This window comes from Crocodylus siamensis, chromosome 8, assembly GCF_052110815.1.
Source record: "Crocodylus siamensis isolate JL-2025a chromosome 8, ASM5211081v1, whole genome shotgun sequence".
NCBI classification, from domain to species: Eukaryota; Metazoa; Chordata; order Crocodylia; family Crocodylidae; genus Crocodylus; species Crocodylus siamensis.
Window position 1 is genome coordinate 9,875,372 of NC_143402.1, and position 24,527 is coordinate 9,899,898.

The 24,527-nt window shown below is 47.2% G+C and overlaps 1 protein-coding gene across 3 annotated transcripts in view; it reads right to left on the bottom strand.

Moving 5' to 3' along the window:
* The window catches only part of IL1RAPL2 (interleukin 1 receptor accessory protein like 2), a 556,641-nt gene that overhangs the window by 32,007 nt on the left and 500,107 nt on the right, over window positions 1–24,527 (bottom strand). For all 3 annotated transcript variants that reach the window (XM_090060565.1, XM_090060564.1, XM_090060567.1), the window contains one exon: window positions 2,294–2,423. In XM_090060565.1, coding sequence (XP_089916691.1) covers window positions 2,294–2,423 — 130 coding nt within the window. The remainder of the gene's footprint in view (window positions 1–2,293; window positions 2,424–24,527) is intronic.

The window sequence follows — 24,527 nt, forward strand, 5'->3', positions numbered from 1 at the left end:
TGGGAGGAAGCCATTTGTGTTTAGGATTAACATTGATAGTGAAAGTAATGTCCATTTCTCCAGAGCTGCCATGAGGTCCAATTGTAGTGGACAGTATCATTACCATTAGATGCTAAAAACAACCCCCAGACGGTAGCAAAACCCCTGGGTTTTTTTGTTTGTTTGTTTGTGTTTTTTAAATGCATTCCCTCCCCTTCTCCAACCATTTCTGACTTTGTCTCTCCCTCTCTATTCCCTATAGATAAGTGAGCTAAGACATAGGATAAGCTTCAGCATTTTATTTTGGTAGCAAATTGTATTTGTTTTGTTTTTTCTCCTTCTTTATATTGTGTAATTATTATATTTATATTGATTTTTTACTGTTCTATATTACTGTTTTACTGGTAGTATATGTTTTAGGCCAACATAGGTAAGTTAGCATAAGTCAGATCAAGTTTCCATTTTGTTTGTCAAGTCTCCATCCTGTCCCCAGGCCAGGTTGTGTAACCCATGACTCACACCTACCCCTCCTATGTAACTTGGTTCCTGAATGAATGGGGGTGAATGAGGGTGCTTGAGACACAATGGCAGTAGGTCTAAAAATAGCTCCCTCTGAATAACCGAACCATCAACACCAATACCTGGACCAATGACCCAGCCCTTGGAACCACACTCAGTATTCAAGAAACAAAAGATGAGGCAACCCACCATTGTGCCAGGCTGCACATGCTCAGTAAGAATACCTGGAGCCCTCTGGAAGAGGAGTCACCTTGCCTGGACAGGCCCTCCACATAGGAGATCAGAGGTAGTCTGCCCCATAAAAGGGGTAGTGAAGACAGATGCCCTCTCCATCTGGACCAGCACCATGCCACACCACCTATCCACCCAGAGGCCCTGCTGGTGACACCCCTCTGGACAACACCTACTGGACAAAGACCCCTTTCCAGCTTGGATAGGTAGCTATCACCCGCCCCACACCCTCTCTTCAACCAAGGATTTGGACTCTGTTTCTCTTCCCTACCTGGACTCCAGCCCTTCCACTGAGTCTCTTTCTCCAGCTGACATTGTGAGTGCTTCTGTGTGTGCGTGTGTGAGAACCAATAATGTCATGGGGCTGTGTGGTGTGCTGTCTGTTTAATAAACCTGTTATCTGGACCCCTGAGTTAGGTTTTGCTTTACTAGCCCCAAGCTCTACTCCTCGCCTCTCTAACTTCTGTCTCATTTCTCCTTCTCCTGCTTCTGGCTCACTGCTACCTCCAACACCTGTCCTGCGCTCCTCTCTACCTCTAAACCCCGTTTCTTTGCCACTGTCTTATCCCCACTGCCTTTTCCCCTGAGCAACCAGGTTTCTGCCTCAGTTTCTTGCCTGGCTGTCTCCTCCTTGCCACCACTTATCTGCCTCCCCCCCCACATATCTCAGCTGTCTTGTGGCCCCAAGCTCCCAGGTTTCTGCCTCTCTCTCTTTCCTGGCTGTCTCCTCCTTGGCACCAGGCTTCTTTTTTCCCCCCTCCCATGCACCAGTGACCTCGAGTAACCCTGGGGCCACTTGATTTTAAGTTAAACCCAAGCCTCAGTTCCTCAGTCAGCTTCTCTCAAGTCCACCGATTCTAATCCTAGTTCTGGCAACTTTCACTCACTCTCTCACCTTAACCTTCCCCTAGGTACCCTGAGCACACACATACATACCATACCATCCAAGTTAGGAGCTTACCTATGCGTAGGTGGGTTGTATGTGTGTGAACTGGTGAGTGTGTGTGTGTGTAATTGTGTGCATGATATACAAATGAGTGATCTATGTCTGTGTACTGAATATGTGGGTATTGACAATTGATTTTTGTCTAATTTTTAGTGTCTAGTGTGTATGTGCTTGAATTGGTGATAGGTATACATGTGCCTAGGCTGGTTTGGATGTGTATGTGCCTGAGCTGGTAGTGTGTGTGCGTATGTGTGTGTATGCACCTAACTGACTTGTGTGTTTGTATATGTGCAATTGTGTCACACCCTCCTGTCTAACAGCGCAATATTGAGATCCTGAGAGTTGGCCTGACCCCACAGGGCAACACGACCATATGAAGGCATGTCTAGAGTAGCCTGGGGAATTTGGTGACATATCCTCAGGCACATGGAGACCTGCTGTGTCTTTAGCATTTATTGAGAAGTAAGTAGGGGGATGAGCTCATGTCACGCTGATTCCAAATCATCCATCACTTTTTAGACAAGGAAATCATTTTCAGTTCAAATTAAAACCCAGTTAACCACTCCCTTTTGGGACATGCCATTTTCTTAAGAGCAAAGGAAATTCCTCAAAGCGTACCTGGCTTCACCTTCTCTAATGTGACCTTCGAGTTCTTCAATGAATTTTTCTCCTTTCATCCAGTAGATCACGGGGCGTGATTCTCCACTGAATCCAAAGAACGCTTTGCAGGGAATGGTAAGTGGGTTACCTGACGATAAGATACAGAAAGTTGGAAAGACCAATTAGTATACTTGCTGATGAAAAAGAAACACTGTGAAAACTCCATTTTGTAAGATCCACCCCCCACCAAAAATAAGAGAAAATAGCTTTGAAATCTGGGAAGAAAGAAATGTATGGCTTACAATATAAAAATCCAATATATAATTCTTGGACTATTTATCATTTAAACCTTTCCAAGATATCATGTGAATAATGAGATGGCAACCAGTGGAAATGGTGGTAATGGGAAGCAAGGTTGAACGTTCTTCTAGGAGGCCTGTTCCCTGGGCTCCAACCCCAGATCAGACAACACGGAGAGGCAGCAGGAATGTCACTAAGCCTTTGGACTTCTGTCCACCTACCTGTAAAATGGGCCCTTTGCCTCCCAAATCCTATGGGAATTTAATTAATTTGTCAGGAATGGTTCATGAAGCAATTAAAGGTCCATGAATAAAAAGTTATTTCAAAGTGCAATGAAGTGTAATGTTCATATTGTAGGACTGGAATATGATTGAAACTCAAATGACTGATCAACTAAGAGTAAATAATCTTACTGCTTTCCAAACTGAAGGAAAGAAATAGAGATAGTAACTAAGCTGACTTTTCCCTGCAAGAAATCGGCATGTAGATAAATTTTGTTTGGATAGGACTTTCTCTATGTTTGCTAGTCAAAAGGATTATTCAGGGGTTGATTTACCCGGCCAGATGGTTGCCTGCCTCTTGGAGAAAGGGAAAAAAAAGAACACCAAGCCGGCAAATGTAGGAGATCCTTGCCCATTCCCTGACTATGTAAATATAGCTGCTGGAGCAATTTCTATTTGCATATATCACCCCAGCACAGCTGGCTCGTGTTGCTAAAAACTCTCTGGCAGTAACTATCTTTGCAAAGGAGGGAAACAGGCAACAGAAGCCTCATTTTCTATAGGAGTTGGAGCAAGCTTGGAGAGTCCAGAAAATGGACTACTGTATATTTAGATGAATTATATACCCAGTCCCTTTAGGATGAGGCAGTTCTTATGCTGAAATAGGATGGGCCTCCGTTTTCAGAAACACCTCGTTACTGCCCAGCTGGAGATGCCTCAAGGGAACCTGATTTCCAGAACGCAAACTGCTCCTTCCTGCTGTTGAAGAACCAGGTTCTCTTAGATCATTTCAGAATGGCTAGTCAATCTGAAATGGTAGGATCTGGTGTGGAAAAGGAAGTTTTAAACCTTGAGCTCGAGTAAAACAAGGGCATCTCTAGACACCAGTGAGAGAAAAAAGGAAAAGGAAACCAATCTTTCATGAAAACTGTTGGTCTTCCCTCTGAACATTGCTATTATTGCGGTTATAAACGGCACATGCTGATCCCTTCCGATTATACAGGCAGATACATAGGTTGGATAGCTACATGCGTGTGCATACCCCTACAATGCAAATTCATGTCATAACAAAGATTGATGCTGCATCGATAAATGAATAGTCAAACAGTGTATATGCAAATATATCACTTGCTGCAACACAGTTATCATGGGACATGGTTCCATCAGATTGACTGAACTATTCTCCATGTTCACACAGCAACCAATTCTGTGTGGTCCTGAGTGGCTGCCATTGGTGGGAGTGAGAATTTGGCCCTCTGGCTATTTGCATGCTGCATGTGCTCTGCACGGCGACTGCCAGGTGTGAGCTCTTATTGTGCTATTCACCTCTAAGCCAAGATGCATGTCTATTAAAATACCTGTTACTGATTCCTAGCATGTGGTTGTTCTGTCCATGCTTGACTTTAACGGAAAAAGACAATTATAGCAATGCAAAACAGGAAAAGTGTACATGTGGCCTATTGAAAATGGAAGTATATAGCCTTTATGTGGCAAATCATGCTGGGCATTAAGTAGTACAGAAAAAAAAACAGATTGCAGAATTTTCTTTTTTTGTTCAAACCAGCAGACTTCTGCCACAACAAAAGAAAAACAAAAAATCTTCTGAAATCATGTCTGCGGTTTCTGTAAATATCCTGAAGTGCTTCACTGGGTTGGAAGAAATAAAAAACATGTCTGTAAAAAAAAAAAAGGAAAATCAAAAAATAAAATAGCTGTGGGTACAGTAGCTTGTGCATGTTTAACATGCATAATATATGCATATGGAGTAGACATTCTTTACCTTGACAGATTATAGAGTCTGAATTTGCAAGGTACAGCTGAATTTCACAGCTTTGCTACATGACAAAACAAAGGACAAACATTTCTCATGAATGGCAGAGTTTGGTTCAGAAAAGAAGCAGCACCTGTGAACTGCATTCAATTAACAGCATCCGGAGGGCCATACCAGATCAACCAGCATGCCATCTAATCTAGCATCCTGTCTTTGATGCTGATAGCATCAGCTGTTTCAGAAGAGGTACAAGTGAACTCACTTGATGGCACAACTTACCTTTCCCAGCATTAACAAATATCTATATAGATATATATACACGTGTGTGTGTGTGTGTGTGTGTATTTGTCTCCTCTTATATAGATTTGTTAATGCTGGGAAAGGTAAGTTTTTCCATCAAGCGAGTTCACTTGTACCTCTTCTGAAACCCCCTTTGGGCAGGGGGCTGGACTCGATGATCTCCCGAGGTCCCTTCCAGCCCTGATGTCTATGAAATCTCTGAAACATCTGATGCTATCAGCATGTGTATAGATATATATACACATATATATGTGTGTGTATGTATATATGTGTGTGTGTGTGTGTATCTATATGTATGTTTCAAGAAGCTCAATCGAGTATTGTAATTAGTCCTTTGTGACGGCTGAATTAAATGTGTATGTGTGGGCCACTTCTTTAATATCTGTGGAAAAGGGTAGGGCTCTGTCTCCCCTTGCAAGCTAAGTAACCCTATTGCAACACCGCCCACAAGCAAGAAGATGAGAGCCCTAGATATAGCAAAAGGAGATAGGCCATGAACAGGGCTAAGGATGCTGACTGTCTCTGAAAAAGCAAGCTACATTTCCTTTGGATGCCAGTGGGTGAGATGCTAGATGTTCTCCAAGTCCTGGTACCCATGTTGGAAAGCACAGAGCTCTGTGATGAGGCTCAGCTGCCATTTGTATGGACTATTCTAAGCCACCGATCAATAAGCACCTGAGCCTTTCCCTGACGAGGCCTGTCATGTGCACTGTCCCTGGAGAGGTGCTTGATAAGCAAATAAACTTGATTTAAAGTGGGGTAGGGAAGGCGTGCTTTCTTCAGCAATCGTGCGACGTGGCTGTTTGCACAAGCCTGCAATCACAACAAACTGAGGCAGCTGAAATGACAAAATTGTGCTTTGGCCCCGAGTCAGCAGAAGGGCTGTGGAAGTTCATACTCTGCTCTCTGCACCTGCACCTGTTTTGCAGGAAACTTTCTTTGGCTGGAAAACTCTATTTTCCCCATGAAATCCACAGGTGCTTCCTTGCTAGCAGTGCGTAGACCATGTAGATGCATCATGAACCCCTACTCCTTAGGCATGACAAGCCCTGCAAAGCCAGCAGAAACAAAGCAGAGATTTTCAAAGAGGTGAGCAGGCCTGGGAAATAAATGGCATCCCTGTCTACCCTGCTTGGAAATGCGTATGCTACTCCAGGCATGTTCCTGGCCAAGAATCACGTACTCGTTGGCTGCACAGACCAGTCCTCCGGGATACCTGCGCTCAGGCTCATCTGCTTCCTTGGCATTTTTCCTTCTCACAAGGTGGTAGAGTAAAGGTGCCAAACTACCTACCAGGGAGAAGGCGGAAGAGGACAGCCTGCAAAAAGCAGAAAGAGGATACCTTGCCTTGTGACAGGCAGTGTCAAGTTAATTTGGTACGCTTCATTACCTGGCTTTGCATCTGCAGACACAGGAGGCCATACATATGATGGACTAACACCTTTACCTGGTATCTCTTCCCCTCCTGTCTGTCAGGAAGGGGCGCTGTGCACGTGTAGGAGGACAGAGGCATGTGCCGCTGCAGAATCACTCTGTCATTCCAGGTCTCTCTCACCGCTTAAGCAAGCCACAATTTCTAGTGATGCGACTGTGAGCCGATAGTTGCCAACGAGCATCTCCCTCAGCTGACAGGTGATAGTCTGTTGCTTACTGTGTGTCCATCGCTTGAGCGTGTAATTAAAGATGAAGGAGGCAAAAGTCGGATTCTTGAGCGCGCATCCATAGCAATACTTCCGAGCTCTGCCTCTCCGAGTCATGGGATTTGCGAGGCAGGCCCGTTGCATCCCTGAACACCGCTTCTATTTCTGCGACGTGTTTTAAAAATGCAAGGAACCAGCCAAAAAAGAGACTGATTTAAATTCCTCTGGCAAGGTGTGCCGAATCGTATACAGCCCTGAAGTAAGCAACATAGTTTCTTCAGAAGGACACGCTGGATAAGGAGAGACGTGAGACGCAGCGCTCGCCTCCAATTTATCCCCAGTGCCAATGCTGAGGGCGACAACAACCTTAATTCACAAAAAACTAATCTCTGCGTGGTGGGATCTCGCTCATTTGCAAAGAATGCCATTTTTCCCTCTGTCCCTTACAAGGGCACTCTTTGGCAATCAGCAAGGACAGACAGCATCCAGGGACACGCCGGCGCGTAGTCGGGGTCCTCGAAACTCTGGGGCAATTCTGGTAGCGCTGGAAGCACTGAGCCACAAGAGCTCAGGGAGCCCTGGAAACACGTGGAGATGCTGGATGGCTGCTGAATAGCAGCCGCAGCGATAGCAGAGGTTTTACGCTAGAGGTCAGTCTTGCAATCTAAGTCCAGCCCTCTGAGTTTGAGAGCCTGAAAATAAATAAATAACGGCCAGGCATACTGTGCCAAATGTTTCGTTAAAGTAGGTTGTCTCTTTGCTCATTAAGTTTACAAGGTTGCATTTAAAAGGTATCAGTTAATCAAAGATTTAGGTAGGCTGCCTCTGCTGAGCTATGCATATTCATTAGTACTGAGCAAACTGCATCATCCCGGTTAAAGAAAGGGCTTCGGTGCTCTTGCAGCTATTGCCCAGCACTCTCCCCGTGTCCCCTCTGCATTTCGCGGGCCAGATGCTGACTGGTGCTTAGCACTGATCCCAGGGGAGCACGCGAGCAAGTGGCCAGCAGTCAGTGCGGCAGAGGTGATATCTTCTTTTAGACCAACTAGATAGTTGCAAAAAAATTCTTGAGCTATCTAGTTGGTCTAATAAAAGATAGCGCCTCGACCACATTGACTGCTTTTGCTTTTGCTTCACCCCTGCTGCAGGACTAATGTGATGACTCCTGCACCCAAGCTGGTAGCTAGGGCGGAGGAGGCCGTGCATCCTGGAGAAGAGAGTAACTGAGCCCACAGGAGCGCCGGCACAGGGTACTCTGCTCCTGCTTTCAGACGTTCGGCACAAGCCCGTTCAGCAGGCATTGGTGCCCGTGTGCGCACCCTCACGTGGCATCTGGATGCACTGCCAAGGCACAAAACTCAGGTAATTGAAGCCTCGTTCAGGAAAATGAGCAATTAGAATAAAAATCGGTCCGTGCCATGGTTGTGTTATTTTGCTGCATCAGATCCTTTTCCTTCCCCGTGTCCATCCCCTTCCTCTTCCACGCCCCGCCCCACACACTTCTTCCTGCTTTCTTCACTCCCTGCTCTCGCTGCCAGTTTTCACTTGCTTCCCGTGACGCTCAATATTCTCCTCGATTCATACACTGTTAGGGGCTGGAAGGGACCTTGTAGATCAGCTCCCCCCTCAGGTTTCATCTCCCTGGCTTTCACCCCTTCTTTTCTCCTGCTTTCCTCATCCTCCCCGTCCAGTACCCCATCAGGTCGTCCATGGTGCCCCCCAATCTTTTCTTTCCTCTCCTTTTCTCCTTCTCTCCCCTGTCACGGCACCGTTGAGAATCAGTGGATGCGAGGCCCAGGAAATCCATCTCATCCAACCACTCCATAGGCCACATCTTCATCAGATCCACTTCACCCCACGCCGTATCCAGACTCCCCACCTTCCCTTCCTGCCTTCTAGCTACTCTTTTTCTTCTTTCTGTTTCAAGCCCTCCTTCTCCTCACTTCTGCCTCCAGCGGACCAAAGATCCCATTGCCAGTGCTGGGACTGTCGGACGGCAGCTCCTCCTCCTTTTCCACCTCCAGTACAATATACTCCCTCCCTGGCACAGACCAAGACATAGTGCCTGCTGCAGCAGAGCAGCACCTTAAGTGCCCATCCCCACCGTGCAAATTGCTTCACAACACATATAGCCAAAAGCAGATTCAGAGGCAGTTGCAAAAAATCTCCCGGATACATCAACCCCTCCTCTTTTCTTTCCCAACCCATTCCCCAGAGCACACTGATCCTTTGATGCAAGGTTTGTTGGCCGTAGCAAGACTGACAATGTTTTAGTGCCAGTTCCTGCAGGCGGGGCTTCCCCATGCTTTTCTTTCTTCGCTTAATTGATTATTTTGCAGAAGAAAATCCTAGCCGTGGGCTAAATCCTGCCCTCTCCCCATCCCCCATTCAGGCAAAGATCTTCTGGAAGCAGAGGGCAGCTTGGCCTGAGTGAGCCTGGGCCTGAGTAAGACTCATTGCATGCTAGGGAGGTGAAACACAGCTGTGTTAAAAAAAAAAGAAAAAAGAGAGAAGATCACCGTATAAAAGCCTCTTGGTGTGATTTTCAAAAGGCCAACCTGCTGCCACAGACAACTGCAGTGAGACTTCATGTTAATGGGAGTACAGCTGGATCAAGTGCTAATGAAAATCCCATCCCTGTATGCTCAAAACCCTTAGCTCCGGCAGCCAGTAGATCTCTGCCCAGGAGATCCTAAAAAAGTTTCCCACGGTATTTGCATAACAAAAGGCTGTCTCGTTACTGAAAGCATTTTTACCAATACGGTAAATGAAGAGATCCACTCTTCAGAGCAATACTGATAGCACTCTCAAAACCATTTTTGAGTGAAAGAAAAACTAACTAGTGTCCAGCCTTTTAAAATCAGCCAAAGTGCACTTTAAAAAAAAGCCCCCAAAAACACGCATAGATTATTCCACTGTGGGATTCCCACGTTTCCCAAATTTTACAAAGAAAGAATCTAAAAACCACCAAAATTAGTCTGGGCTTGAAGAACAGCATGTCTTAGCTGCTGCAAATGGTGTTTTGGCAGCTGTGCTGATGTGTGTGAAAAAGCTGCTGCAGTACATGACATGAGGTAACTTCACTTCCATAAGATTTCTTCCACTAAAGCAATTCCTTGGCAATATGAAAAGGCTCAAGGAAGGATTCAGAGAAGACAAATGCAAAAAATCTTGTGCTTATCCTGCTCTGACCTCTGCCTACACCTTAGGATGCTGCTTCTGGTTTCTTCATTTCTTTTACACTTACTTCTTATGTCCTAAAACACCAGCACACATGTGGCTGCCAGATCTACACACATGCAAGAGCCTCATCGACTGTAGGAAACAGTTGCTGGGTGCAGACAGAAGCCATCTTTGTCTCATGATCAGCCCCTTGAAAGTGCTCCACAGCTGCGCCCTGACAGAAGTGCATGACTGTAGAGCGCTTGACAAGTGCCCGATTGTGGGACAAATTCATCCTCATATACTGAGGGATCAGATGAAGGTGCTCTGAAGCGGAGTGCCTTCATTAACTTTGTTTGTCCCTGCCAGGGAGCAGCCCCCGGTGCTGTCTTCAGGATGGGAGAGGGGGAAAGGAGGGGAGGAAACTCCGTCTGGGGTTTGCCCAGCCTGCACTCCTACCGACCCACCCCATCCTCCCCTCCCATCCTGAAGACAGCACTGGATATGGGGGGAAGGAAGTGGGGTTAGGGGAGAGACAGGCAGATAGGCAGCCTCTCTCCACTGGATCAACTCCAAAGTGGCAATTGCCCTGTGCCCCCAATCCATAGTTTCATAGTTTGTACGACTGGAAGGGACCTGAGCAGATCATTGAGTCTGACCCCCTGCCGTGGCAGGAAAGAGTACTGGGGTCAAACGACCCCAGCAAGGTGTTCATCTAACCTCCTCTTAAAGACCCCCAGGGTAGGAGCCTGCACCACTTCGCTTGGAAGTTGGTTCCAGACCCTAGCCGCCCTGATCATGAAGCCGCGCCTTCTAAACCTACCCTCTGCCAGCTTGCGACTGTTATTCCTGGTCACTCCTGGCGGTGCTCGGGGGAGCAGGGACTCCCCCAATGCCTGCTGATCCCCCCTGACTAGTTTATAACAGGCCACAAGATCCCCCCTCAGCCTTCTCTTGTGGAGGCTGGACAGGTTCAGGTCCCGTCGCCTCTCCTCGTAGGGCCTGCCCTGCTGCCCCCCGATCATGCGAGTGGCCTCCTCTGGACCCTCTCCATGCTGTCGACATCCCTCCTGAAGTGTGGCACCCAGAACTGGATGCAGTACTCCAGCTGCGGCCTGACCAGTGCCGCATAGAGGGGGAGGATCGGCCCCTTGGATCTGCTCGAGATGCATCTGTGGATGCATGACAAGGCGCAGTTCGCCTTCCTGACTGCATCCCCACACTGCCGGCCCATGTTCATCTTGGCATCAATGATGACTCCAAGATCCTTTTCTGCCTCTGTACTGACGAGAAGGGAGTTCCCCAGCCTGTAGGTATGGTACTGGTTCTTCCTCCCAATATAGAATATCTGTTGGGTTGGGCAGGAGGGTGGGTTGCTATTCCTTGTGGCACTTTTTGTGAAGTGCCATGAGTTACAGTAGAGAGATGCACATTTATCAGCACCCAAAGAGTTTAGATGGGTTGGAGGTGAGATTACTGGATGCTTAAAAATTTGCTGACACCCATTCAGTGTAAACAATGGTCATAGCAAACAAGGGCCGTCTTGCAGGGAATGCTGCTTGTGAGCCTGGTCACTGACAATGGCTCTTCCAAGAAGACAAAAACACCCTAGAGGGCAATATGGTGCTGCAAAAAAGGGTCCAACCTTCTAACTTTCATTGGGAAAAGGATCAATCAAAACTAGAAGTGCACAGATACATCGGTCCCATATTGGATTGGCGGCAATACAAGGAAAATTGACTGCATCAGCAATTGTCTTTTTTTGGCTGATGTTGCTGATAATGTCACCGATAAATGCCCCATGTATGCCCACAGCCTCAGCACAGCACACAGACAGCCATAAGCACAGCCTGGCAGCGTGGAGAACAACTGGGTCTGGCTGGTAAGTCTCTTGTGAGGGAACGGGTGGGGTGGGGCGCAGATTGAAGCCCCCCCAGTGAGGGAGTGGGGCTGGGGTTGCACAGCCAGGGCAGAGCATGGGATGGAGCTGTGAACGGCTCATCTCAGGGGTGTGGGGGGCACTCTCACCGCTGCATGGACGCTGGGAGGCATGGGGGGTGTATGTCCCCTGATCTGCATACAGGGCGATGGCGGGCTGCCACTGTGGGCTGAGGCTGCGGTGGCACTGGATTCTTCCTAGTGGGGCTGGGTCAGGCTGAGCTTGGGGCAGGCAATGGCAGCGCTGTTATGGGGGAGCTACAGTGAATTTTGGGGTGGCTGAAGCCCCCCCCTTTTTCCTCCCTACCAGTGCTTCTGCAGCCTGCCCTGAGCACAGCCTGGACTAGCCCTGCTGGGGAGAGCCCAGCACCACCCTGGTCCCAGACCACAGCCTGTCCTTGCCCCACGTGCAGCTCTGGGGCCATACACCCCCCCATGCCCTCCCAGGGTGTGTGTAGTAGCTGGAGCCAGCCTCGCCCCACATATGTCCCAGACAAGCGGCTTGCGACTCTGGCCTGTGCACCGCCCAGGCTGTGCAGCCCCAGCCCCAGTCCCACTGCGAGGGCCTCCTCCTGCCCCTTCTCCCACAACAGACTTATCAGCTGGATGCTGCTCTCCAAGCTGCCTGGCTGCGTATTGGCAATCGGATTCGTATCAGCTGATGTGGCTTTTTAAAAATCGGCCATTGGTAGCGGCTTAAAAAATCTCTATTGGTGCACCCCTAATTAGAACAAAATCTTCTAGAGTAAAATGTTCCCACATACAACTGAATGATGTAGGATCCTAAATCACATTTCAAGAGAGACATTGGGGCAGATTTCTGAGAGGCCTTGAATCATTTAAGAACCCAAGTATCACAGAAAATTGATAGGACTCAGGCTCCTTCACTTCTTAGGATTTTAAAATATTCATTCAGCTAATGATGCAGGTAGGGGCTTAGGCTCCTGATTCCTGGTCTGGTCACATGACACATGACATTGTAATTTACATTGGTTTTGTTCACTGATAAAATTTATATCAGGCCCCAGAGCAAACAGATGAGCTGGTGTCTGGGGGTATGTGCAGTTAGCTTATTTACAGAAGCTTTCTCCAAAGGGCCAGAAGAGCAAGTAATAGACTGTCTCTAGTAAAGAGCAAATTCCTAGATGGACACACACACACAGCAGTTCCAGTGTAATAGTTCACACCACTATATATCTGATTTTCAGGTATGGCGAAAATGGTGCATTGTCATGACTTTCACCCACTGTTGGTGGGTCAGGACATATTTAAGCCCTGTGCTGCCCAGGACTTACTGATGCTGCAAGTCCTTGATATCTGCGTCCTTTGAAGATCACTCACTGTGTCGTTAACAATAAGACCAGCATCAACTTAAGAGGCATTTCACCAGGGTTGAGAAGCAAGTTGTCATTTTTTATTCCATTTGTCTAAAGGAAACTTTTTCTGGCAACCGGCAAAGCAGAGGAGAAGCTCCTGGATTTCAAGCTGTAACTAGCTGTCACAAAGACGTTCAGAACAGGACTCCTTCTCACTTTCATCTTCATTCGAGCCTCCCATGATCAGATACTTACATCAAAAGGTAACCCTGCACGTGGATGGAGATGTTTGCTTCTGCGGGAGTGACATACCATGATGGGCCACAGATTTCTGATCTTCTTCCGCGCTATCAACATTTGACCCAAAGCTGGAATTTCTCTCGTTAATCACCCACGGCCACGGGCAAGGCCTTCGATAATGACCAGATAACTGGAAGAAACACAGGCGTTTGCCTTGGCAATAATTTGCCAACTGCTCGCTGCCTTTTATTACAAGGACATTTTCTGCTCTTTGTCTCTCTGTGTTACACTCCAGTGCAAACCAGTCCTTTGATCTTGTCATGGAAAAAATCTTAAACGTATGCTGCCAACACAGCGGAGCTGGAATTGACACGTGCAAAGACGGCAGGCAAGGCTATGGAAATTTCCACGGCGTGCCCAGCACGTGCCCCCTGGGCGACCTCAGGAGCTGTCAATCAGCACGGACCTACTTTTCAGCCTTACCCATGTGCAGTTACTTCACAGAGCTAGATCTAACACATGCTCAGTTTAAAACTCAATGAGGTAACCAACCGCTCTGGAAGTTTCTAAGAGAGCAGCAGCCCGATTGGCCGCTGGCTGCTTTATAAGGGTTGTGAGCCCCACCCAGGGCGCGTTCGGAGAGTTGGGGGGTGTCTGGAGTTGGAGTTAGTGAGTTTTGTTAGTGATCGTTGGTGTGAGGGTTGGGAGAGACCGTGCTCGGTCTGCAAGCAGAGGCTGCCTAGGCAGGGACTGAGGCAGGCTGAGAGGCTGGGATCCGATCCCCCGGTTCTTGTCATACTTCATACAGCGATTTACTTCTTCGTTACGTGTCCTCGGACTGATTCCTTTTGTTACTGGACTGTTTACGGCTTTCACCTTGACTTCAATGCCGGATCATCCTTACCACTTTGACTTCGGCTTCGTCTTCCACTTACCTGGCTTTCGACTTGGGTTTCCTGCTTCGACCATCCCGTTGTCCATCACTGGACTAGCGTCACACCCTACGGTTCTCCGTTCTTCGTTTCACCACGTTACAGTTTTCGTTGTGTTGTGTTTCCCTATACGAGCTGTTGACCAGCCCTGGGACGAGCAGTGGGCAGCCGCACCTACCCCTCAGGGGGTAGCAAGCAAGGGCTCACTGTGAACCCCGTGGGCCAACAGACCCCTTTGTTGTTCGTGTTAATAACTGTAGCTGAAGAGAGAATTGTGCCTCCGCCTCAAAGCGTGAGTAAATAAACCCATCTTATTTTGAAACCATACGCTTCCGTGCCGCTCAGACTCCGCCGCCGCTGATCCCACCTGGGGCCCGATTCATTTGGTTACCCCGACAGATCTGTCTACAGTTCAGGGCAGGATTTTCAGTCTTAGAGAGACATCCCTATTCACCCTTCCAAGAGCAGGCAAAAAGGAGGAACTCTATGCATTCTTGCGGCCCTCGGCAAAATGCTTTGTGTAAGGGCGCCAGTCAAAGAGCAGGTAAAACAGTGTATCCGAGGTCCTTTTGTGCGCGCCTGTCACTTGCACAATTAAGCCATCAGGCCAGCAGCTTGCATCTCAGCGGGTGCAGGAGGTTTGTGTCATGCTACACTTCGTGGCCAAATCAGCCCTAGGATCAGAACAAAAGGTTACGGGGCTGCAGCATGAACTGGGGTGAGCGAGCAGGGAACGAGATGGCAAGAACTGTCTCGCTTTTCCAGCCGGGCCTGCGCTTTGATCCAGCAGCAAAATCACAGAGCCCCTTTCCCCCACGCTTGGGGCTGGCATGTCTTTTTGCTGCCTAAGTAAGTGGCAGCACATAACTGTTTTGTGCCAGGAGCAGAGAGGAAGGCGACTGTGTGACTCAGTTTTTTGTTATTTTGCATTTTGGCACAATGCAAATACATTTGCATAAATACATCAGGGTCACTTTTTACATTTTCTTCTTTGGGAGGATGAAATAAAGATCTGTCGGCTTTTTTTTTTTTTTTTTTTAACTAGAGTGCTCAGGCTTTTTATGTAGGAAATTCAAGTTCTGGCTATCTGTTTTTTCTGGGGAAGGGAGGGGTCTCAGAATGAGACGTCTACCTGCGCTCACGTGGATAAGACGACTGCTATTTGGCCTTCTGCATTCACAAGTTTCACTTTGCTATGCAGAGTGTATGTACAGGGTTGCTAAGGAAACCGGCTTCACGATAAAACAGACTCTTCAGAAATTATACTAACCTCTCTCAACTTTTGGTGCTTAATGATTTTTAAACAGGCAGCCGACCATGCTACCAGCTCCAAATAAAGTCGGCTTATAAGGCACCCCTCTCTTATCTGGGACGGACAAAACAGGTTTGCGAGTGGGTGCAACCTGGTGTTCATGTTGTGACTTATCTAGAGATAAACAAGACAAGGCTTCTGGAGAAGCGCAGGCTCAGGGTGACTTGGTGGCAGCCTACAAGTACATGAGGGATGTGCATCAGGATCTGGGGGAGTGCCTGCTCACCAGGGCACCCCAAGGGAAGACAAGGTCCAATGGTCACAAACTCCTGCAAGACATAAGGAAAAACTTCTTTTTTGTTCAAGCTCCCAAGGCCTGGAACAGACTTGCCGCAGAGGTGGTGCAAGCACCTACTCTGTAGACTTTCAAGAAACATTTGGATGCTCACCTTGCTGGGATCCTTTGTCCCTAGATGACTTCCTGCCCCTTGGGCAAGGGGCTGGACCTGATGATCTTACAAGGCCCCTTCCGGCCCTAACGTCTATGAAATCTATGAATTTAACATAAGTTAGACTTGTGAGAGTCAGGCAGGTAGCTGTTTAGTACTGAAGGGTTAACAGCAAACCTAGTATGTTGTGCTCCCTGAACAGGATGGAAGTGACTTCCATCCCACTGACTTCATTTGGAGTCTATAGTATCTCAAGACAGGAGTGAAGGACTGTAAAAATGCTACTTCACATAACTTGGTTCAAAAAAACACCCATCTTTCTGTGTTGTCAGCCAAATAGCTCCTCCTCACTCCTGCTACTTCAGTACAGAGTTGCAAAAGCTCCACATCCCCAGTGAGTCTGCTGGAAACAGGGTCTGTAGGTCATACCCCATCCACAGAAGCATCTGCAGTTTCTGCAGTGCAGAAGGTATTTTGTCATTTTGCCAGCCTGTAAAACTAGTCAACAGGGTCCTTCCAGCACTCCCAACACCAACAGTAGCTACTGACATGTGCTTATGTGCAAATGAGTTCAGTGCAATGTAACACCGTGCTTAAAATTCAGCACATGCTTAAGTGCTTTGCAGAATATGGTCAGCTTTACTCACGTTTCACAGAAGTATGTATTTCAGTGCCATGGTGAGTCAAGGCCATGGAGATTATTAATTCCAGTTGGCATCCATTTAAAAAAAAACCCAAACCCAACAATGATGACAGACTGACCTTCTTGCCAAGCTTGCTCCAGTATATAATTTCCTCTAATGTTTACCTTGAATTTACAGATAGATTCCACGGAGAATAAAAATATAAAACTGAGTTCAATAACTGCAACCTGTGTTTTGCTCATCAAGCAGATCAATATTGCATTTCAGTCATCAAGTAAACAATTTACAGGGAAATCTAATCTAATCTAATCTGTCCAAAGGAAAGGAAACAGTGTTTTATTTGTCCTTCTTATTGTAAACAAAACCAAGCCATGATCTAAAACCTGAATAGTATTAAGATAGAAATAATGGGGGAGGGAAGGCCAATCATATAAAAAATGCAGGGAAAAGGTGATAATTTCTCTTCAGATTTTTAGTTTTTAATCTTGGAAAACAATACCAGTTAGTCCTCTTACGTAGCCAAGAGGTGAGACCAACACGCAGCAGGCATATGAACATGTTCGGAGAAAATAAAGATGCGACAAACAAAGAGCCGTGAGAAATTAGCAAAATGCAAACAACTTTCAAGGGTTTCAACTATTCCTTCCTCAAGAGATAGTGTGACATCTCATTGCAGTCAGTGATTGGAGCCATAATCTATCAGCTCAGGTAAGTGTCATGTTGAAAATGACCTTGGTTTTTCTTTGACAGATGTGATTTACTGAAGTCAATAGTCTAATTGCCCTAAACCTATTAGTGGTAAGACTCCAGTTTACTCTAAGTCTCTTGCCTTGCGCTCACCTGATAAAACTCACATTAGCCACACATTAAATGCAATTTCAGTCACTTGGGGCTCTGATCATCCAGAATTTTGCTTGGTGAGTGCCAAACCATGGAGGTTTTGTGACTCAGAATTACCTGAGCTCTGCACCATCACTTTTATTGAAACTGCTGGACGTAGCTAAGCCAGCCTTGAAACGCCGTGATAATTTACCTGCCCAAGCACAAAATCCATTCGCTCACCCTTGTCATCATCATGTTGTTGATCGATGATAATGAAAAAAGACAATCCCTTATGGATTGCCCAAGCAGCATTCTGCAAGGAGGACACTGCCAACCCTTTCCGATTCCCAACGACTTGCAAAAAGATTCAAGATGCGCGTCCCACACCAGATGGCCTTGGGAAGGAACAGCTATTCCTAATGACAGCAGGGAAATCTTCCCAGGATTGTGAGAACCCCCCTGACTGATACACTGAGAAGATGGATGCTGCTGCAAGGACTGACAATGGCCTTGCATTGATCATAGCAGGAAGTCTTTAAGGAGGGATAAAGCTCGTCTCAGACACCTTTCCCTCAGTCATACCCACAAGGCTGAGGGCTGCAAGAAGATAGTGCAGAGCCTGTATGAGGGTCCCTCACCACGGAGGGACTTCTCCAGAGGTCAGATCAGCTGGCTTTCCATTCTCTGTGGACCTATAAGGCAGAACAAATGAACCAAAATGTAGTATCAGGCTCATAGAATAAAGAGGCTAAGGGGTGTGTGAAATGGGCCCTATTCAATTCGGATTCAGCCCGAACCAGGGGCAATGATTCAGTTCCTTGATGCGGATCACTGTCCCCGATTCAATTCAGGTGAATCCGAATCTGAAGATTCAATGCTGATTTGGAGAATCAGAGATTCGGCCATAGACACAGCTTTAAATGTTTTTTCTACATACCTCGAGGTACCAGGTGCAGCCCGTGAATGCTGCAATGCTGGAGCAGATGGAGTGTCCCACAGGAGTGCAGGGGGGTCCTCCCATGTGCTCAGTGGTAAAGCCAGAAGTTGACTGGTCCACTTCTGGCTCTGCCAGGGAGCACACTTGGCCCCCCGCCCTCTGTGTCCCCCCGGCTCAGCAATCGGCCATAGGGGGACCCTGGGTGCCCACCTAGACCCAGGAGGCACCAGTCACTGTGCCAGGGGGAGCTCGGGGGGGCTCCCAGCGCACTTTGAGTGGACCTGGAAGTAGACTGGATGTGCTTCTGGTCCATTTCTGGGTCTGCTGCTGAGTGTGCTGGGGACCCCCCCTGTACTACTGTGGGACACTCCATGCACTCCAGCATTGCAGCATTCATGAGCTGCCTGCTACCTAGAGGTATGTAGAAAAAAACATTTAAAACTGTGTTTAACCGGGAACCCTAGTCCTGTTACTAGGAGACAGGGTGGTCCCTTTAAATAATAGTTTCATAGTAGTTAGGGGTCAGAAGGGACATGAATAGATCATACACCCCGCCACTGGTTGGAGCACATGCCTGGATCACATGACCCCAGACAGGAGTTCATCCAACTTGTTTGTGAATTTACCCAAGGTAGGAGCGAGGACCACTTCAAGAATCAAGAACCTTCCAGTCACGGCCGGCCAGTCAAGTAGGGGTTAAGGCTCAAGCCCTGTCAGCTGGTCAAGTGACAGGAAGACGAAGGCCAGGATCTTAGAAATGGCTAGTGGAGAAGGCCAGAGGGGTGGGGACAGGACTCCCAATGACCATGGTGCTGCGGCTGCAGTCTCTGAGTCTGAGTTTTGTTGCAAGCTAGAGCCTTGGAGTCAAACCCTGATTAGTGGGTTTTTGATGCACAGGCTTAGCTAAGAGAGAAGGGGTAGGCCCACAGTGGCCGAGACTCCAACATACAGAGGATTTTAAAAATACCATCTGCAAGGCTTGGGCTATGGTGTGGGGGAGGAATGGAGCCTCAAATAGTGCCGCCTGGCATCAAGGCATAAAATGGACAGCCTCTCGCTTAATAACAATTACTTAACAACAAGGCGTGGCAGAAGAGAAGGCAGGTGGTTGGTCCTGAACAAGTGGGTGGGGCCACCAGTAGATGGACCCTGAGCAGGCCCCCCGTTACACTGTGTCTATGTCCGAATCGCCCGATCCCTCTGAATCGATTTGGAGGGTTCTGATTCAATGTGGAGAGATTAAAGGTTCCTCTGATTTGATTCGGATTCAGAGATTTGGTCTCAGATTGGGCTGAATCTCCCCCGAATCGAATCAGGGACTGAAGCTTCGCACAGCCTTAAAGAGTGGATCTTTGCTATTACTGAGGAACACAACAGTAGACCCTAACACGAGTGTGAAAAAAAGGATGAGCATCCAAACATGGGTGACTAATCAGATAGATAGTCTACATAAGTGTTAGTTTAGCTTTGAGGCTTAATTCAGTTTGGATTATTCCACATCCTGCAGTAAAAAAGTCTCCTACCCTCATGAATCATACACTGAGTTAATTTGGCTGTGAAGAGACTTAAAAGAAAAGAGCTGTGAATTAAACATATAGAGGGAAGTAATATTCTTCTCTTGCGGAGAACTCGGAGTGAACTCTTGTTCCGTTTGGTGAATACAGGGCAGACTTCTGAGGATGCTGTCAGAACTCATAACTTGCCAAAATGATAATTAAATCAAGAGAGCAAGGGCATAGGAACATTTTCCTGAGAGATGGGGAGAACTTAAAAGCATGGATGGGGTAATCATTAGTGTTAGGCAATGTCACAGGTGGTGTGAGGTGTTCTGCCGACTGATACTTATACCAGTTTAAGTCAACCCTTTATTCTAGTGTGCTGGAATAAAAGGGTAGAAACTAAAGCATAGTACAAATGTACTTTGTGCATAAAGCTGGCTCCAAAGAGAGAATGGCGCGTTGCTCATGGTGTTATTTGGATATAAGATAGTATCCTGCTTGGGAGCCAAGAGAAGAATCTTACAGAACCCATCCTCGAAGAGAAAAGCCTTGCCCTCTTTTCTCTGCTTATCTCTTTTCCTGGTTGTAATAGTGTTGAGAAAGGAATTAAGTTGCTCTCTGCAAGGGCTAATATGAAACCATGGGCACTTCAGTATCAAGGTTGTTACTTGAGCAGCTTTTAGTGCCAGACTCTGCAATGCAGCCTTTACCCCACTGTTATTCAAAAAGGGCTGCAGGAGTTATTCCTCAGTCCCTCGTGGGCACTACCGACACCCTCAGCGGTTCAGTGCAGACCCAGATAATTGTGATAATGTGGAAGTGTGACAGGCTAATCGCACTAACAGTAAGTGGCAGGACTGTAGTGCCAGCCTGTGCAGAGGGACGCATGTCAGCTCTACAGATGTTAAGCAGCTCCCTGGGGTAAGGACTGATCTACGGCGAGGCCAGCATCCCCAGCCATAAGCTGGCCTTTTTGCGCACGTCTCTTTGAACGTGTTTCAAGCTGACATTGCCCATGTTCCCCAGGAGGCTTTAGGGAATAGACATACCAAAAGATGCAGAACAGGGGAGGGTTTCAAGATTCAAAAACACCATGCAACGAGCACCATTAAACTGTCAGCATGTACCCACCATGGTGCCTAGTAACAAATAGTGTTCGTTACTCCTGAACTCAGAGGGAACGAGACGGCAGCCGCTCTGGTGCTAATTGAGGGGAGCTGTTAACTCATTCGCAGCACTTGGGGTCAGAGAGGAACCTCACCCTGGCTTACGGCTTCTCCTGCCTGGTACAATGCAAAGCTCAGAAAAGGTTAGGGAAACACCTTCTTCTTGGAAAGTCACTTTCCATGCTATCGCATTCACGGTTCAGCTTGCCAAAACTTAGTCCTGACAGGCAGCCGGGGCAGATAAATATTAATTTTCTAAATTTTTTTTAGGGGCCCCGTGGGCTGGATAGAATGGCTTGGTGGGCCGCATCCGGCCCCTGGGCTAAACTGTCAGCTTGCACAACTTCTGGTGGCAATGAGTTCCACCTCTTACTACACACTGTGTGAAAAAGAGCTTCTTTTTGTTACTTTTAAACTTGCTGCCTACTAGTTCATATTGAGACCACTAGTTCTTGTATTGCGAGAAGTAAGAAATCCCTGTTTATTTTCTCTTTGCCATTTAGTATTTTGTCAACTCTGATCATGTCCCCCCTCCAGCTTCTCTTTGCTAAACTGAGTAGACCTAGCCTCTTTAGTCTTTCCTTATATAATAGCCCCTCCATACCACTCATCATCCTTATGGCCCTTCTCTGCATCTTCTCTAGCTCTTCTGTCTCCTTGTTGAGATGTAGGGACCAGAACGGAGCACAGTATTCAAGGTCTCGCAGAAGATAAACAGCTTTTCCATCTGCTCTGAATCCTGGTGAAATGTATATGAATGTTCAAAACCACTTCTGTAAATATCCAGCCCCTGTAACCTACTGAGCGGGGTTTAGACTGAGCAAACCAGATTGGTGGGAGCAGAAATAATTGGATTCTCATCTCATGGGGTGCAGTATCCTTTGCTGCTGCAGGAAGGTGTATTTTGCATTTCTCTGTCCCAATAGGAGTGACAGTAGTGAGCATCTGTTGCCTGAGGACAGAATAAATCACAGATTGTCCCTTCGTGCATCACAGTGTCCTGAATACTGAACAAGTTTGCAGGGGTTTTCAAATAAACCTCTACAGATAAAATGAGCCCCAATGCTGTTCCCAAAACTCAAGCCAAATCAGTCAAGTGGGCTCTTTCATGCTGCTTGCCTCTCCATTGTACAAATCTACTTTCAAAATCTTTTCCATGCAGCAATGGAAGTTGTCATCGCCCGTCTGCTTTCTTCATTTCATTTCAGAGTTTCTCCCAACTTTATAACAAGCAGACAAGGAGGTACAACTGCTCTGCTTTGCTCACCCCTAGGCTATTAGCTCACAGCAGCATATACCGTTCTACGGGACTAGATGACTGATATGTTTATATTTGTCTCACTGACCTTTGCCCAAGTGAAACAAGGAGCAGAGTGTCAAGGTAGACCCCAATACTGGGGGAACTTTGTCCAGTACTGCCCCGGGGGTCCACAGACGATGTCAAAGGGGTCTGTGGAAGATGTCTATGATGAATCAGAAGTATGTGAATACCCACATGTACAATTCAAAGGGGTCCACGCCTCCATTCGAAATTTCCAAAGGGGTCCACAAATGAAAAATGGTTGAAAACCACCTGCCTAGATTTATCTCTGAAGGAAGAACTGTAGTCAAATGTACACTGGTTTAAGTGACACTGGTGTAAGTCTCATGTGTCTGCAGTTTAACACAAGGCAACCTTTGCTAAACGCAAAGGGACAATTACCAGCACCTTCCACCGAGTGGTGAATGACTCTGATAGCAGCTCACGCTCTGCCACCTAGGATAAGCAGCTCTTCTGTTAGCTCCGATGCCCAGTGTTCACAACCAATGAAAATGACCCCGTAGGAAATGTCTAGGTCCTGTGCCTGCTAACGGGACTTACTTCGAGACGTGCCAGAATGGTGGGAATAGACTTCAGTGGCAAATGTTAATTTTGCTTCCCTAAAGGACGCTTTAGACGGAGAGCTCAGAGTAGGGGAGGAATAGCGTGCACTTGTGCAAGTTTGGAAATGTGACCTTAGTGCAATGCCAATGCATAAAACTGATGGGCATTTATACATGTGCTCTGGGAGGCGCTTTAATTAGTGCAACTCTGAAAGCCGTGCTAATTTAAACCACCCAGAGTGTCACATGCATCAGCATCCCCGCTCTGAAACATGGCAACAGGGCACTTTGAACTAAAACTCATCAAACCAGATCTACTTTAAAGCGCCCTACAGCCATTTTCCAGTGTGGGGACACTGATACATGTGACGCTGGAGTCTGTTGGAGCACAGTAATTACCATGCTCCAGCAGAGTCGATTAATCGCTGTAATTACAATGCGTCAGAGCAGCCTCCCTGCAGGCGTATAAGAGCCCGATGTGTCTAACAAGCAGCTCTGAATGGTATCTAGGCAAGGAGCCTGCTGCAGGTTGAATGCTTCCGATTAGGATGCAAATGGATGCAAAGGACTGCCACTTAAATAAAGGTGTGTGCATGCTCACAATGCAGCCCCCGAGAACCACCTTCCTCAGTAAAGATCAAACTGTTAAATTTCTACTCACAAGGTGAGAAGGGCTCTCTGTCTGGGATCTGTTTCTAGCTAACTACTGAAGTAGTCTCATCCTTCTTCCAGTAGTGCAGGTGTTGGTTTTAATGGAGGCCAAAGTTCCTGGAACAAGCCAACAGGGGAGGGCTCTGTTCAGCTGCTGGAGAACGGTCATTGCAAAGTGTGCTTTCAAAGAGGAAAAACGAAGCACAGTCAGTGTGGTGTGCCAGTGAAAAATGCAGACATATGTCCATTAGCACACCTTCCCTCTCAGCACTGTGGCTACAATGCAAAACCTCACACCGGATACCTGAACATCGCTGCCTACTATATTATTTTTATATCGGGGGGACAACGATACAGCCCACAGGCTGGATCTGGCCCATGGAGCCCTGCAATCTGGCCTGTGGGTCTCAGACCAACCCTGCACAACACGTGCAGCTCATGCCGGCACCTGTGCTGCACACAGCACAGGGACCTATGATGCCGTGTGTTGTTTCTCACTAAGAAAAGTGAACTATAATAAAACCGTATTACACAAGCTCGTTTGCAGAGGACTGCCCATGGGTTACTTGAGTGCTTAAGTTGAATTGAAACTGTGCACAGGGGTGAATTCCACTCAAAGATTTTACTGAGAAGAAACACCTCCCCGGCTGGGCTGGAAAGTAACCTCAAAAGAAAGGGAAAGGTTGTGCATGGCCTCCGTGGTTTAAATCTCTCTCCCCTTTCCTGAACAGGGATAAGGAGCAAGCCCTCCCATCTCAAACCACAGAGCTGTTGGTACTCTGGAACAGAGGGCTCTGTCTGGCTGCTGAAACTGCTTCACGTGGCATAAAATATTTAAAAATTCATTGGGTCAGAGCAAGAGGAAGAACAACTTCACGGTCTGGAGGTGAGGCCATTCCCTGGAGAGCTGGGACATCATTTCTGCTTCAATGAATATTTAAATATTCTCTCAGCTTTCTATAAAATAAAAAACACCTTCCCCAGCATGTCCTACAGCTTATGGTGTTGGGCAGTCTCCTGGGACCCAAGAAGTCTTGATTAGAAAATTATTCTCTGAATCAAGCAGAATGGGCATATGAACCTAGGTCTCCTCCATCCCAAGAGAGATCCCATTCCCTAATCACTGGATACAGGCTAGAGGGGGGCTGG